This window comes from Urocitellus parryii, chromosome 6, assembly GCF_045843805.1.
Source record: "Urocitellus parryii isolate mUroPar1 chromosome 6, mUroPar1.hap1, whole genome shotgun sequence".
Taxonomy (NCBI): domain Eukaryota; kingdom Metazoa; phylum Chordata; class Mammalia; order Rodentia; family Sciuridae; genus Urocitellus; species Urocitellus parryii.
The window spans coordinates 12,063,216-12,080,742 of NC_135536.1; the positions used below are offsets into that span (position 1 = coordinate 12,063,216).

Here is a 17,527-nt window from a genome sequence, read left to right on the forward strand (position 1 = left end):
CCAGTCTGCACTGCATAATTAAAAAGCCACCTCTTCCAAAATTTACTTGGCTTCCACAAATGTCCTGTGCACCCTGGAGGGCACAGTAGGGCAGGGCTCACTTTGGCCCACACACCTGACCCTCCCTAGCAGGACACAGAACCTTCCCTAGCAAGGCCCCCAACCACCATGGTGGTTGGGGCAGAGGAGCGATTCAGGGACCAGGGGCTCATGTGGGACTGACAGCACTGCTCCAAGCCTGACTTTGCGCCTGAGTTTCTGGCTGAATGACTCTGGATAAATCCCTTCCCCTCTGGTGCTTGTGAGTGAGAGGTTAGTTTAAATCAGGGTAGCAAACTCACAGCCTGTGGGCCAGTGGATGGATGAGGGAAGTTTCCAGGCTTGTGAACCTGCCCAGAGGTCCCAGAACCTCTGTTGAAAGGCTGTGGGGTTGGTTCTTCCTTCTTCAGAGGCCAGGTCAGTGGCAGGACTGAGCCAAGCTGGAGCCAGTGAGCTCCACCTTTCAAATCGAAAGGAGATATTACAAATTCAAGCCTCTCAAACAACATGTGCTGTGGTCAGGCTCAACCGCAGGTTGTCAGTGATGACTTCTGATCTATGAGGTTCTAAGTTACCCTGTCGGTCACACGAGTAGTGAAGGACTTTACTCAGTACTCAACTACCAGTTTATGGATAGCTTCAGAGGCAGACACACCAGATTCAAATGCTGCTCTCTCTCTTACAGAGTAACTCCTGCAAATCTTCCATTTCTATGTGCCTCAGTTTCCTCATCTTTAATATGGAGTTGATAACAGGAGTGCCCACTCATGCCATCCTGGTGAAGATTAAGCTACCTGCTATATTGGAAGTGTGTGATGTGTAGTAAGCTCTCATAAGTGGTAGCTATAATTAAAGCTCATTAAGGGCAAATTCTTTAGGGCAGAGTGAACTCTCAATAGGTCGCAAATCAAATAGAGTTCACCATCAGAATCTTCAATTCATACAACTTTATTCTTTTGCATAAAACTATTATATTAATTGGGAGACTAAATGGGATTTAAATTGTGATCCATAATCTTTTCCATATAAATTAACTCTTAATGAAAGGAGAAAAATGCCTTTGTCAGATGAAGTGACTGTGGCTGGATTAAAATTTAGAGATACCAATACAATTGACCTGCCTCCAAAAAGCTCTCAGATTTCTCTACCCCATGCTCCTGGCACACTGCAGCCAAAAGACCCTAGAACTGAAAAAATGAAAGGGAAATGAAAGTTTATCTGGCTGAGGTCCTGACTTGGAGCCTGAGGGCCTTTGGGTCCTAATGCTACTGTTGGCTGCATGATCTTGGATAAGGCACTTCACTTCCGGGCCTCTGTTGTCCCACCTGCAAAACTGGGAAAAGTAATAACATCTATCTCACACAGGGAAGGGGGGTTGAGGGATGAAGACAATGCATGTAAAGTGCTTGGGACCAAGGAGACGATTCACAAATGGTGGCTATTGTGGTTTCTCTTGATTCCCTTTCATGAGAGGCTCACACTTGCTCCTAGCAGCAGAAGGAACTGGACAGCCTCTTACTTGTAATACCTCAACATCTTCCAAAGGGTTCAACTTTCATAAAACCATGGTTTGGTACCATTCCATTGAGTTCCAACCACTCCATCCTTCTTAAGAACCTACCATTACTGTCAAAACATCCAATTTTCCCAATAAACATACTTACAAATTATTAAAGGAGTATAATAAATTATCTGCATTGTCCAATTAATGAAAGAGACCCTTCAATCCCAGCTCATGGAAGAGTCTTAGTGGACGATCCATCTTCTCTGATCCAATCCAATCTTATTTGGCCTGCTGTAGCTTGGAAATGGTGATAAAGTTGCAGCAACCACTTGGCTTCAGGTGACTCTTAGGGAAGAGATTTGCTGGAAACTTTCCAATGTGTGGTGAAAAAGGCATGTTTGCAAAGAGTTGCATACAATGGAGGCAGGACACTCTTGGCTACCGACCATCTCGTAGGACTTGATTCTGAAGCATTGGCTGAAAAGAACCCAAATGAGCCTGTAGTTGTGAGTTGTCCCCTTGTGTGATCTTCATAAGGTAGCACCAGTCTTCCCAGAGGTCCGTGGATTCTGGCACAGTCTCCCAAGTACCATCACAGTCCTTTGCCCATTTGAGCTTTTTATCACCCCAAGGCAATTGGTAAACAGCTCCATTTTACAGATACGGAAAAACAAAGGTGCAGAGAGGTTTAATAACTTGTCCAAGGTCACTCAACTAGTAAGAGGCACGCCCACTGTGAAAAATCATAAAGAATGGAATCTCCGTATTTGGAGATTTGGGCTCATTCCACTTTTAGGAATCTCAGAATGTCCTGTTCACACTCTGAAAACAGAAGATTCCATGAGGGAAGGAAAACTGTGTCTATTCCTCAGCCCTTCTCCAAGCCAAAGTTAGTACTGGCCAAACCTGGATCAGGTAAAATTTTGTTGGGGTCTCTTTTTGCCCTCTGCCTTGCTTTTATGGCTGCCACTGGGCTGATGTGAGGTTTAGTGGGAGTTACCATAAGAGGAGGCTTGGAACAGTCTTTAGGGGTCAGACAGCCTGGGGTCTAGTCTGGGTTCTGCCCCTTAAAGCTATGTAACCTTGGACAAGTACCTCTCCTTTTCTAGGCTTTAACATGAGAATAAAAATTAATAATCAATAACTTTTGTTGAGTGCTTGCCACATGCCAGGTGTTACCTTAAGCTCTTTTTTTCCCTTCTTTCATCTTTCCTTTGCATTCTTTCAACAGCCCTATGAGGTAGAATGTGTCACGGTTCCTATTTTCAGATGAGGAAACACTAATAATAAAATTTTAAAAACCCTGAACTGGTGGGAAAAATATATCTATGCAGAGTTTCAGCTCAGCGTTCCTCAGAGGCCTTCACCTGGGCTGGGGCCAGCACATCTCCTTTCAAGGGTGAAATGGGAATATTTTAGGCTTTCTGGGCCACAGTCTCTTGCGAATCATTAACTCTGTCATTGTAGCCTGCCAGCGGCCATAGATAATATGCAAATGGCAGCTGTGCTTGCTTCTATAAAACTGTACAACCCAGGCAGTGGGTTGCATTTGGCCTGTGGTCTGTAGTTTGCTGGTCCTTGACCTAGGTGAATGGCTTCTCCTACCTGTTAGGGCCAATCCTGTTAACGTGCCTTACTTCCCCTCTCTTCCTGTCTTCTGTCTTAAAAGTACCTGAGCCCAACTTGCTGGAGGGCTGACCTAAAGGAACAATGGAAGATGAGGATACAGGAAATTTGTGGACACCGCACAGACTAGGGAAGCTCACTGGTACTATCAGCCAGTGAAGTGACAACATGCTGGCAGGGACAGTTACCGGGGTCTGATTGGCAGAGGGGTCACAGTTCTCAAGGGCACAGAAGGAGAGAGACTTGCCTGGGTGAAACCGAGCCCCCAGATGGTGATTGGGATAAAGGAAACAGGTCCAGACAGTAGAAAGCATTAAACGGGGCCCAGGAGGAGCCCTGTGTTAAGGGCTCATCTCCACCTCAAGGAGAATGCAAACGCAAAGGAAAGCAGGGACAGAGACCTGGAAAACACAGGGCAATGGAGATGGGGCTGGAGAAAAACCTCGGTTCATGACTAATGGTAGAATGGGGCCACCAAAACCCAGGCCCCCTGGGGTGGGCCAGGCACAAAGCTAACAAGAGCCAGGCCTCTGGCTGAGCCCAGGTAAGGAGTCAGCAAAACCCCTCCCTACCAGGGAAAGCAGTCAGGGCCACATCCTGTAGCCTGCTTCTGGAACCCTCTTCAGGAATCCTTGCACAAAAAGAGAATGTCACAAGTTGGCTTTCGCTGAGCCCACTGGGCATGTCAAAAAAGACCTGGTGCTTCACTGAATCCTTTCCAATGTAACAGACATTAATTATCATTAAACACAGACTCCCAGAGCCTGGCTGCACAGACACTGCACATACTCTCAAAGCTGTCACTTTGAAAGTGAGATAAACAGATGCACAATTTACTGTAACACAAGACACAACGTTCACAGAAGCACAGCCAGGCTCCACTGGGCCTATGTGGGAGGTCCTCCTTTCAGCAGAACTGTTAGTAAAATACTCGGGAAGATCACTTCTATCTGTGCTCCTAATACAGGGCCCAAAAGTTCCCTGCAAGTTTTCATAGAATGAACATCTGCCACGCTGTCTTTCTGGAACTCACGTGAAACACTCACACTGCCAAGGCCTCGTTTTCCTTAGAGAAGCATGAAGGTAACAGCATGAAGCCTCCCTGAAGAAAAGGGAGGCGCTCCCTAACCAACGTGGGGGGGGGAATGCTCTCATGCCCTTCAAGTCCTCTGAGAGAAGGGACTTGGAATCAATATTGTATCTAACTCACCACATTACCTGAAAGAAAGCCTCTTCCTCTTACTAACTGCAAATTTAAGAAGAGTTAGAAGATGTAAAATTTAGAAGAAATGGCTGCCAGGAACTAAACTCTAGCTCTATAAACTGATTTTTAAGAAACCCCAGTCTCACAAAGATAATAAAAAATGCATTTAATAGCATGTCAATATACAGTTTAAATGTGTAGTAAGTCTTCTTTTAAGTCAGTGCATTACAGGGATAAAGAGGAGAAATTTCATTTGGAATGCACAGCCAGACGCGAGGTGTGCGTGGTGGGGATCTTGGTGCTCTCACACTACTAAAACTCCATGTAGAGGTGTCACTCCAGTGCTGTGCTCTGTGCCAACCAATGCAGGACTCGTTTGGTCCAGTATGAGATCTACAGCTTTAAGTCAAATAGTATACAAGTATTAACCAAAGAGTAAAATTTATTATTCACAAAACTAAAGTGGTTATCATAAAGCTTACAAGAAAGTACAGCCTAAAACTAATGAGTTGAAAAACTAGTTTTAAAAATAATAAAACTTACTGGACAGGTTTGGAAAATGGTATTATAAAACAAAGAAAACAACTGGCACAGTTTGACCACCTAATTTCTAAGTGCACTTTGTAACGTTCCTTGCAAGCTGCCACTTTTCCCAGGATAATGACAAAAAAGCTTCAGTCAGGTGTCACTGGCTTATGGTGACAGGTTTTTGTTTGTTTGTTTGTTCTTTTTTTTATTGCATTGCCAAGAGTAGATTTTAAGAAAAAACACTACAAAGGTTTCAAAAACCCTATTTATTCTCTATCATCAAAAATAGCAACAGGGGGACTTATACAACTTTTCTGTGAGTACCCACCAGTCTATTTTTTTTTCTTAAAAAAAATAGAAGTTAGTTAAAGAAAAATGATTTGGTTTTTAAAAAATAATGTAAGGAAACACTTAATCAGATAGCCCAAGGAGTCATCAGAAATATGTGTAGCAAGAAAGCGTCATTGTGGCCCTCTCCGGCCTTTGCACGTCTTTTACTAAACTAGGAAGAGGATGTACAGTACCAATATGTCCCCAACCTGCTTGGATCGAATCGTTTTGTTTTGAAACCCATTATTGCTAAACCAGAGTGTTGTCACTGAGAGCCGAGGAGTCCACTCATAGAGGATAAAATTGAGAGGCTGCTTCAGAGGACTGGATCTCCACCTGGGCCATTTTGAACTGGGTGCACTGCAGCCACTTGCGGAGGGCCACCAGGCCAGCACTACTCTGACCTGAGCCCGGCAGCGTCCTTAGGCTGTGGTGGTTCACGTGGTTCTGAATGGCCTGGAGGCGAAGCTGGAGGCCCGCAGACAAGTGCTGTTAAGAAAAGACACAATGTTAGCTCCTTCCTGCTGGGGCCCAGGCAACCCCGGAGAATCGGATCGCTCGGGGCTGCTCTGCAGGCAGGGCCCTGCTCAGCTCCAGGGCTCTCTGGACTAAGAAGGGAAGCTCTCAAATCTGGCAATACTCAGGGTGGGGGACATGGGACAGTCCCACTTCCAGAGTCACAGAAGCCAAACTCCATCCAAATAATGACATGCCCGTCTTGACTGACTCTCTGAAACAGGAAAGCAAAGCTGACAAACCAGTGGCTGGGCTGACACTTGCGCTTGTCTCTGGCAGCTATTCACCACACAGGCCTGGCTTTGTGGTTAGTGCCCGACTCCCTGGCTTCACATCCTGACCCTTGGCTCATCAATCTGGGTCAGGGGTTCCTCCAAGGCAGGGGTGGAGGTGGGAGAATAGTAACACTTCCTTCAGGGGCTTCTGTAAAGCCCAAGTGGGTTGCAGAGTGTTAGAGGATATGCCATGGTGGGTGCCCATTACATCTTAACATATTACAATCTCTGTCCTCATGTCAGGGCATGGAAAGGCCAGCCAGACAGTTCTTCTTCCTTCTCCTAGCTCCCCAGCAAGTCGTGCAGGCCTCTTCAGCTCGTTCTGTGAAGCAGAGGAACAGCAGCTCTGATGCTTCCAGGGGAGTATGGGCCACTCCGCTTTCCACAGGGAAAACTAGTGCCTGGTATGAAAGAAGGTCTCCCACACTGCAGATGCCCTGCACGGCCAGTGGCCACAAATAGTCCTGATGCCACAATCAGGACACAAGGCTGCCAGCACTGTTGACAGCTGCCTGCCCTCTTTCTATGCCTGGCAATTGGTCAGGCTCCCTGTGACCCTCTTCCTTCCCCAGCTTGGAGGGGAAATCCAGCAAGAGAGCTGCTGGCCTCCCCCCAGCCTCCATACTCCTAGCACTGTGATGTGGTGGTCTTGGATGGAGTGGGTGGTTGGCTCTGCCAACTTGCTGTCAAGCCCCAGGAACTACATTTGCTAGCCACGAAGTATGCTTACAATGACAGGACATCACTCCAGGTGAGGCCTGGGATTGGGACATAGATTTGATCGGGGTCTTCCCCCTCCAGGCTGTGGGACCCTATCCAAGTCCCTCTTCCTTTTGGTCTCATATGTCCTCATATATAAAACGAGGGGATAGGTTCCTTCTAGCTCTATTTGGTCATTCACTTAATGTTCTTAACAGAATTTTGCCCATCACAAAAAAATCAATCTTAGTGGTCAGGAAACACCACTAATGTGCTTGGGACCAGATCCCATGGGTATCCTCCGAGGACAGGACAGCTTTGGGGCCTGCATTCTAATCAGGGGACTGAGCCTTGCCCAGACCCAGGGACGCACCCTCCACCTGCATCCTCATCAACAGTGAGCAGAGGGACAGAGGCTCCGGCTGTTGTGCTCTACCTGTGGGCCCCCTACCTGGTCCACAGGGTCTCCTGTATTATCAGCCCTAAGACCAGGAACAGGGTGAATTCCTCTTTCCTCACAGTAAGTGGAGTGTCAACAATTGCTATGAATGTTCTGATGTTTACCGGAGAGAACAGCTTCCAACTGGCCCAGAGGTGACTTACCTTGATGTTCGACTGAATCATTGGCAACCACATAGGTATCAGCTGCACAGAGAGAGACAGAAGCCTCATTATTATTGTTCTCCACTTTCCCACACAGGCTTCCCTGACTGCAAGGGAGCACAGCCCATGCTGGAGCTTTTTATACTGTGCGCGGAAGCAGCCCCCACTGCGCAGCTCTCAGTCCCCAGCAAAATGTCTTTCTCAGGCCAAACCCCACTGAGCCAGTGGCATTTGGAGGTTAATAAGCACCCCGTGAGTGCCTGAGACACACACTTTAGAGCAAATGACTGTCTCTTGAAAGCTACCAAACACAGGAAATTAAATGTGTATTTATTTAATTAAGCCCTCACTTTCTTGAAATAGAATTTCCTCTATGGGCTCTTCAGAACTGAGTCTCTGAGAGGAATGGGGACTCTTCTAGCCTCTAGTCATTAGCAGATACCACTGGGCAGCAGACAGAATCCTCCAGTGATAGAGAAGGCACCCCTGGAGGTGCTGGCTGTGATTTGGAAGGGACAATTCAGCAAGATGGAGCTGGTCATCTGTAAAATGTGGGTGTGCACATAGGCAAGCAGCAAGTCCCTGCTGGGGTGACTAGGCTCTGCTGTCCCTCTGATGTGGCCCTTCCATGGAGCACAGGAGCCTAGGCCCCACTGCCTCCAGGAGCAGCTTCCCTCTCTTTGCTTTGGTCTCCTGGTCACACTTCAGTCCTTTAAACTATAAGTAAATATTCATGGCCTTGTACAACCAGAAGTCCAGAACAGAATGTGACATTTCCCACAGTGGGTTCCACAGAAACCAACCTGGGTGAGGTTTCAATGACTTAGGGGACTATGAGCCAACAAGTTTGGAAGTGCTAGTTTATTTCAGAACTTCTGAGACCTTTAACAAGCTATACATCATATCATTCCATTCCCTGTTCCTTCCAACCTTCCACTCTAACATAGAGTAGGGTTGCTTTGGATTAAATCATGTGTCCACAAAATTCACGCTGTGCCTTGAATTGGACCATTTTTGGAAATGGAGATGAAGATGTAGTTACTTAAGTTGGGGTCATACTAAAGCAGGGTGGACCCCCAATCCATATGGCTGGCATCCTTATGAAGAGGGGAGGCTGGACACAGACACACACAGGTACACTCAGGGAGAATGCCACCTGAAGACGAGGGCAGAGATCCACAAATCAAGGAATGTCAAAGCTCCTCCAGAGGTAGGAGGGAGAGAGGAGCTCAGGAGGGGCCCGCCCTTCCCACACCTCAATCTAGTCATCCGGCCTCCAGCAATGGCAGGAGAGCAGGCTCTGCGGTTTTTGTGACAGAGGCCGTAGCAGGTCAATTCAAGGCCCTCCAGGAAGCAAAGAGAAAGTCTGAGCACAGGTCCGAGGTGGGAGTGCACAAGGCAACGAGGGGCAGGACAGACCCACATGGTGATGGAAGTGAGGTTTACAGGAACATGTCGGGACAAGGAGTTTAGAGAAGCAGAGGCCAGGCCACTAGGAATCGGCCTAGTGATACCTCAGATGACTCTGGAGGCCCTGTGAGGGACCTGGAGTTTAATCCAGATCCCTACAACTTCTGAAGAGGGGTGCCCCCTTCACCATGAGCAGGGACAGCTTCTGGGCTTGGAGAGAGATTCTGCCTGCACAGACACTCCCTTAAAAACAAACTTGCTTGAACTGATAAACTGCATTTCTCCCTGTTTTTGTTTCCAAGGCTAAATCTGGCTATTATTCTACTTTTAAAATTCTGTTAAGATATATAGTTGCTAACTTGCATTGACATTTAGTCCTCAACATTCCTAAACACAGTGTTTATGCTGCAGTCAGCTACCACTCTATGGCTAACATAAACACTGTGTTTAGATATGGAGCATGGTGTACCAAAAGATGTGACTGGACTAAAACAAAATCACACCCTCTCTATGCTTCACTTAGCCTGGAACTCTCATTAAAAAAGAAACAACAAATAAACAAAAAACACCAAACCATGAGATTACAAAGGTTGGTGCCAGGTAAGGCCATGCCCTCTCTGGCCCTCTCTGAACAGGACTGCTCAGCTAAACATTCTGAATGGCAAAAAGTAATGAGTCAAACCATCTCCCCACACAACATCTGCATAGCAGAAAGCAAGCCCTGGGGGTCCTCATGTCTATAGACTTTGGCTGACTCTGACTATTTCTTATGGAAGAAGGCCTATATTTCTCAATTCTGGGGAAATACTTGAAACAACCTCCTAATAAAAATCCTGAGAGACTTGGGAAGGGGAGGGGGGTGGCCCTGGGTGGACTTTGTCTCCAGTAATGTCACTGGCACTAAGGGTACAGATAATGCAAACAAGGAGAACAGTGATGTTGGTTCTAAAAGGGTCTTTGTTCTCTTCCTACTGATGTAACATGTGATCATATAATTCTAAAATATGCCTGCAAGGGACTCTCAGGTTTGTGACTTAGAAATCACATGACTGAAGGCATCCATTAAAGCTCATCACTACTGATAGCATTATATAACCCCATAGTCATCCTATTTCAGGAATGCTAATTTGACTTACTGAGTAATGTTCATTTTAGTTCTCTTTTTGCTAGTGGTTTCTACAAAGCTGTCAGTAAGAATTAGATGTAACTTATTTTGGGCTCTGTAATGTTATAACAAAGCTGGTTGAGTTTTTTTTTTCTCTCTCTAAAAACAATATCCAGAAAACTGAAGGGCACTGAAAAAATATGCTGTTTCTCACCAAAATAAAAGTGATACCTTTTCTCCTAACTTGATTTATGCTACAGAACAAATCGAAAACTTCCTATTTCATTAGACTGTATTCATTTCACCAATGCCTGTTCCTGCCCTCAGAATTAAAGATGATGGTAAAACCATCTCTATCAGCCAAGACCAGACTACCTGAAAGAACTGCAAAGTACAGACAAACTATGTGAAACAGTGATTTTTCAGATATCGAGCATCAGGTAATGCAGGACAGAGAAACAAACAAGGTGAGCCCTAGCTCACTGTCTGGAGAGAGTTTTCCAGGTAGTAACACATCAGGAGGAACCCAGGTGGAGCCCAGTAGTCTTCTTGGATTAAGATGCAGCTGAGGTTCAGGAGGTCAAGGGTAGATTTGCAGGGTACAAGACTGGAAGGGAGAGATTTGCAGAGAGAAAGAAAGAAAGAGAGAGGGAGGGAGAGAGACACAGACAGATATGCAAAGGGATCCCTTTGAGTCTTCAGCTGAATACTAACCAATGTACACAGGTAAGAAAATGACCCAGTACTGAAGATAAAATCCATGGTGGTCACATAAGGTCAAGAATAGTTTGTGTTCCTACTAGTCACAGTTGAAAAATCTTGTAATCATATAACATTGTACTCATAAGGACACTGGTAATGCAATAGTAGTACTCAGTAATTATTTGTCCAAAAAGTTCTGCTCTTATCCACCTAACAAAACTTAGACGTAATTTAGCTTGTGAGTATTTATTTATTTATTTATTTATATAAATTAAAAAAAAAAAACCCAGCACCCAATAAAGTCAAATTCACAACGTTAAGAATCCAATAAAAAATTACCAGGCATAAAAAGCAGCTCTTAGCAAATACAAAACAAAATTGATATAATCTTTGCATTTTATCAGATCATAATGGGATGAAATTAGAAATCATTACATTGACAAAGTATATAAGTGTATAAACTAAATGAACACATGGAAATTAAACAATACACTTTTGAACAATGACTGGGTTATACAGAAATCAGGGAAGAAATTTTAAAATTCTTAGAATCAAACTATAATAGCAATACAATGTAATCAGAATATTTCGGACACTAAGAAGAAAGTTTATGGCTATGAGTGCATACAGAAGAAAATCAGAAAGATGCTAATAATCTAATGAAGCATCATCTCAAGGCCCTAGAAAAACAAGAACAAACCAATTCCAAAAGTTATCAGAAGGAAGGAAATAATTAAGATCAAAGTCAAAATCAACGAAATACAGAATTTAAAAAATGCAAAGAATGAGTGAAGCATTGGCTCTTTGAAAAGATGAACAAGACTGATAAACCCTCAGACAAACTAACCAAAAGAAAAAAGTGAGAAGACACAAAATAATAAAATTAGAGGTGAAAAAGGAGATATTAGCATAGATATCACAGGAATCCTGAAGATCATTATGGGCTATTTGGATATGTTGAACAATCTGGAAGAAACCAATATATTTTTATACACATATGATCTGCCAAACCTCTTTTAATAGGCTATAGAAAACCTAAACAAACTAATAACAAGCAATGAGATTGGAACAGTTTTAAAAAACCTTCCAACAAAGAACAGCCTGGGACTGAATTCCACCAGACCTTTAAGAAGAATTACTACCAATGCTCCTCAATTATTCCATGAAATAGAATAGGGTGGAACACTTCCAAATTCATTCTAGGAAGCCAGTATCACCTTGATACCAAAACCAGACAAGGACACATTAAAAAAAGAAAACTACAGATTAATATCCCTGATGAACATAAATAAAATATAAGCAAATTATAGTCAACAACATTATGAAGATTGTACATCATGACCAGGTTGGTTTCACTCTAGGGCTGCAAGAATCATTCAACATACACAAATCAATAAATGTAATTCACCATGTAAATAAAATTAAGGACAAAAATCACATAGTCATTTTAATAAATGCAACAAAATTTAGCACCTATTCATGAAAAAGACACTGAAGAAACTTAGAAAGAATTTACCTCAATATCATAAAGGTTACATATGACAAACTCAAAGCCAACACCATAGTGAATGGGGAAAAACTGAAAGTATTTCCCCTAAAATCTCGAATAAGAATGGACGTCAACTCTCACGACTCCTATTTAATGTAGTACTTGCAATTTTAGCCAGAACAATTAGGCAAGAGAAGGAAATAAAAGGTTCACAAATATGAAAGAAGTCAAAACATCATTGTTTACAGTTGACATGATCCTTTTGTTAGAAGATCCAAAAAACTCCACTGGAAGACTGCTGGAGCTAATAAACAAGTTCAACAAAATGGCAGGATATAGCCAGGAGTGGTGGTGCATACCTATCATCTCAGCAACTCAGGAGGCTGAGGCAGGAGTATTGCAAGTTCAAGGACAGCCTAGCAACTTAGTAAGACCCTGTCTCAAAACAAAAAATTTTTAAAAGACTGGAGATGCAGCTTAGTGGTAAAGTGCCCCTGGATTCAATTCCCCACTACCAAAAAAAAAAAAAAAAAAAAAGCAGAATACAAAATCAACATACAAAAATCAATAGCTTTCCTCTACTCCATTAATGAATATGCTAAAAAAGAAATCAGGAGCCAGTTGTGGTGGTGCACACTTGTAATCTCAGAAGCTTGAGAGGCTGAGACACGAGGATAGCAAGTTCAAAGCTACAATCAGCAAAACGTGAGGTGCTAAGCAATTCAGCAAGAACCTGTCTTTAAATAAAATACAAAATAGAGCTTCAGATGTAGCTCAGTTGTTGAGTGCCCCTGAATTCAATACCCAGTACCCCCCCAAAAAATCAGGAAAACAATCCCATTCAATGTAGCCTAAATAAATAAATAAATAACACACACACACACACCCCTAGGAATAAATCCAACCAAGGAGGTGAAAGACCTCTCAACGAAAATTTTAGAACACTGAGGAAGAAATGGAAGAAGACACTTGAATATGGCAAGACCTCTATGTTCATGGATAGGCAAAATTAATATTGTTAAAATGGCCAAAAAGCATCATGTGAATTACCAAAAGCAATATGCATATTCAATGCAATCCCTATCAAAATACCAATGGCATTCTTTATATAACTAGAAAAAATAGTCCTAAAATTCTTTTGGAAGAATAAAAGACCAAATAGCCAAAGAAATTCTAAGCCAAAAAAAAAAAAAAGCACTGCTAGAACCATCACAATACCCAACTTGAAACTATACTACAGAGCTGCAATAACAAAAACTTCATGGAACTGGCATAGAAACAAACCCATACACCAATGGAACAGAATAGAAGACAGAAACAAACCCACACAAATACAGTCATCTGATGCTTGATAAAGATGCCAAAAATATATATTGAAAAAAAGAAAGATTTTTTAAACAAATGGTGCTGGGAAAACTGATTATCCATATGTAAAAGAATGAGACTAGATACCCATCTCTTATCCTAACACAAAAGCCAATTCAAAATGGATCAAAGACCTAGGAATTAGACCAGAAACTTTGCAACTGCTAGAAGAAAATGTAGGATCAGCACTCCCACACACAGGCAATAACTTCCTCAATTGGACTCTAAAAGTCAGGAAATAACAAATGAGATGGCATAAAATCAAAAATTTTCTGCACCACAAAGGAAACTGAGTGTGAGACAGAACCTACAGATTGGGAGAAAATATACTCAGAATATATAAAGAACTCAAAAAACTTACCACTAAAAAAATAACCTGATCAATAAATAGGCAAAGGCACTAACAGACATTTGTCAAAAGAAATACTAATAGCCAACAAATATACAAAAATGTTCAACATCTTTAGCACTTAGGAAAATGTGAATAAAAACTACACTGAGATTTCAACTCACTTCAGTTAGAATGATAGCCAACAAGAACACAAACAAAACTTAGTGCACATGGCCCAAGTCTATAATCCCAGCTGCTCTTTGGAAGGCTCAGGCAGGAGGATTGCAAGTTCAAAGCCAGCCTCAGCAACTTAGCAAGGCACTAAGCAACTTAGCAAGACCCTGTCTCAAAATAAAAATAAAATGGGCTAGGAATGTGGCTCAGTGGCTAAGTGTCCCTGGGTTCAATCCCCAGTAAGAAAAACAAACAATAAATGCTAGAGATGTGTGTGGGGGGGAAGGGAACACAATCACACTGCTGGTGGGATTGTAAATTAGTACAACCACTATGGAAATTAGTATGAAGGTTCCTCAAAAACTGGGAATGGAATCACCATATGAGCCCAGCTATACCACTCTTTGGTATTTACCCTAAAGAATAAAAGTGAGTATATTATAATGATACATGCATATCCATATTTATAGCAGCACAATTCACAATAGCCAATCTAGGTGTCTGTCCATGGATAAATGGATAAAGAAAATGTGGCATCAATACAAAATGGAGTTTTATTCAGCAGTAAAGAGGAATAAATTTATGTAATTTTCAGGAAAATGGATAGAACTTGAGAGCATTATGTTGAGTAAAATAAGTAAAACTCAGAAAGTAAAGGATTGTGTTTTTTTCTCATATGTGGAACTACAGAGAAATAAAGGTCAAAAAAAAAAAGGTGGGGGAAATCTCATGAAGATAGAAGGGAGACCAGTAGAGTAGTGGAAAGGGACCAAGGAGAGTAAGAGGGGAGAGAAAGAAAAGATTTTGGGAAACAATATTGGCCAAATGACATTGTTATTTTGTGTGCTGTATATGAATGTGTAACAATGCATCTCACTATTATGGAGAATTATAATGCACCAATAAAAACATGGAAGAAATAAAAGGGGGAAATTACCACATACAAAGAATTAGGAAAATGTGACCCATAAATAAGGGGAAAATCTATCAATATAATATACATTAAAATGACACATTAAAAATTACATAATTAGTACACAAGAACATTAAAACAACTGTTATAACTATTTCCAGTACAATAAAGAAGGAAGAAGAAAAAGACCGAGCATATTGAATGGAGGCACCTAATATTTTAAGAAATGATGGCTGACACTTTTCTAAATCCAATGAAAACAATAAATTTACAGATCTAAGAAGGTCAGCAAACTAACGAACAAGAATCACAAAGAAAACAAGGCACAGCATCATCAAACAGCTTAACAATAATGGCAAAGAAAATCTTCAAAGCAGTCAAAGAAAAAAGACACCTTATATACAGATGAATAAAAGACTGATGGAAATCTTGTTGGAAATAATGTAGGCAAGAAGACAGTAAAGAAACAATATCTGTAAAGTAGTGAAAAAGTAGAAAAACCAAAACACAGTAAATCTAGAATCTCATATTCTGTGAAATTATTTTTCAAAATAAAGGCAGAATGAAGACTTTCTGAGAGAAACAATGGGTAAAGTAACTAATCACCAGCAGATGTGTGTAAGAAATGTCAAAGCAAGTCTTTTGGGCAGAAAGAAAGATGATTGGTAAAAGAAGTTTGTAGATATACAAAGGCATGCAGATCACTGAAAAGAGCAAACATAAACATGACAATAATAGAAAATTTAAATAAATATAAACACTTAAAATCTCCTTTTTAAAGATTAAAAAAGTGTTTAAGTTGTAGACGGACACAATACCTTTATTTATTTATTTATTTATTTATTTATTTATTTTTATGTGGTGCTGAGGATCTAACCCAGTGCCTCACATGTGCTAGACAAGCTCTCTATCACTGAGCTACATTCCCAGCCCTAAAATCTCTTTAACAGATAATTGATTGCTTAAAGTAAAAGTAACAACACATTGGTGTGGTCTATAACATATACAGAAGTAAATGAACAAGGACAATAACTCAAAACCAGGAGGTGGGAAATGAAATATATCATACGGTTCTCTTATAATACAGGAAGTGGTATGATATTACTTGACAGCAGAATGTGGTAAGTTAAAAGTGTATATTCTAAACTAAATTAATGACCAAAACAAAGACAACAAAAGACATGTAGTTAGTAAGACTATTAAAACGCTTCTAAATAACCTATGGGTCAAAGATGAAGTCAAAATGGAAATTATCTGGAACTGAAGAGAAGTGAAATATTTCAAAATTGGGGGAAAGTAATTAAAGAAGTACTTAAAAGGAAATTTAGAGCACTAAATATTGCTGTTTGAATAGAAGAAAATTCTCAAGTTAATGTATATCAAAAATTTTATTATAAAATCCTCAATCCAAAAGAAGATAAAAAGAGTAAGACACAAAGAACAGATGGGAAATATAGAAAACACAGAGTAAGATGGTAAATTTAAACCCAACAATATGACAAAACACAGTAAAAGAAAATGGTCTAAGTACACCAATCAAAAGGTAAGATTGGATTTTTTAAACAAGTGACATCCTATATTATTCATAAGAAGTACACATAAGAAGCATATTATTCATAAGAAGTACACTTTAAGCTGGGCAGGGTGTACATATCTGAATTCCAGCTACTTAAGAGGCTGAGGTACAAGTATTGCAAATGTAATGCCAGCCTCAGCAATTGCCAAGACCATCTCAAAATTAAAAAAAAAAAAATTGTTTAAAGGACTGGGAATGAAACTCAGTGGTAAAGTACCCCTGGATTCAATCCCTAGTACTGAAGAAATAAGAAAGAAGAAAGAAGGAAGAAGGAAGAAGAAGAAGACAATGAAAACAATGACAGACACTTTAAATATTAAGTATAATGACAGATAGGTTCACTCTTTAAATAGTAAATATAAAGAGAGGTTAAAAATAAAAGGATGGGGAAAGATATATCATCCTAAGGGTAAATAAAAGAAAGCTGAACTGTATTATTAATATCACATAAAATAATGTTTAAAGCAAAAAAGATTACCAAGGCTAAAGAGGAACATTTCATAATTTCAATTCATTAAAACAAGTAACAGTCCTAAACATTTGTGCACCTAATAACAGAGTTTCAAATTATATGAAGCAAAAACTAGTAGATCTGAAAAAAGAAATAAGCAAATTCACAATTATAAAGATATTTCAATACTCTTTTCTCAATAATCGATAGAACATATAAACAGACACAGAAGGAAGGATATACAGAAGACTTGAGCATCACTATCTAAGAGTGTGAGCTAATTCATAGGAAATTCCACCCAATCATAGCAGAAGTCGTATCCTCTTCTTAGACATGCAGAGCATTTACTAAGATAGACAGGATTCTGGGATATAAAACAAGTCTCAAGAATTTAAAATGATTCAAACTATATAAAGTATATTCTTAGACTACATTGGATATAAGTAGCAATCTATAACAGAAAAGTCTTGGGAAATACCCAAACATTTGGAAACTAAATAATATATGTCCTAATAATCAATAGTTACCAAAAGAAAGCAAAAGAGAAGTCAGAAAATAAATTCTGAACCAAATGAAAATGTTATTCTCATAAACATACCAAATTGTGGTTGCAGCCAAGCCAGCGCTGTCAGGGAAATTTACAGCACTAATCGTTTTTTGTTAGAAAAGAAAAATGACTGAAATTAA

General features: G+C 40.8%; 1 protein-coding gene across 4 annotated transcripts in view; it reads right to left on the reverse strand.

Annotated features, from left to right (window-relative positions):
• Nucleotides 1-5,519: 5,519 nt before the first annotated feature.
• Unc79 (unc-79 subunit of NALCN channel complex) overlaps nt 5,520-17,527 on the reverse strand; it is a 211,009-nt gene continuing 199,001 nt past the window's right edge. For all 4 annotated transcript variants that reach the window (XM_077799972.1, XM_077799971.1, XM_077799969.1 and 1 more), the window contains 2 exons: nt 7,325-7,366; nt 5,520-5,720 (listed from right to left, as the gene is read on the reverse strand). In XM_077799972.1, coding sequence (XP_077656098.1) covers nt 5,520-5,720; nt 7,325-7,366 — 243 coding nt within the window. The remainder of the gene's footprint in view (nt 5,721-7,324; nt 7,367-17,527) is intronic.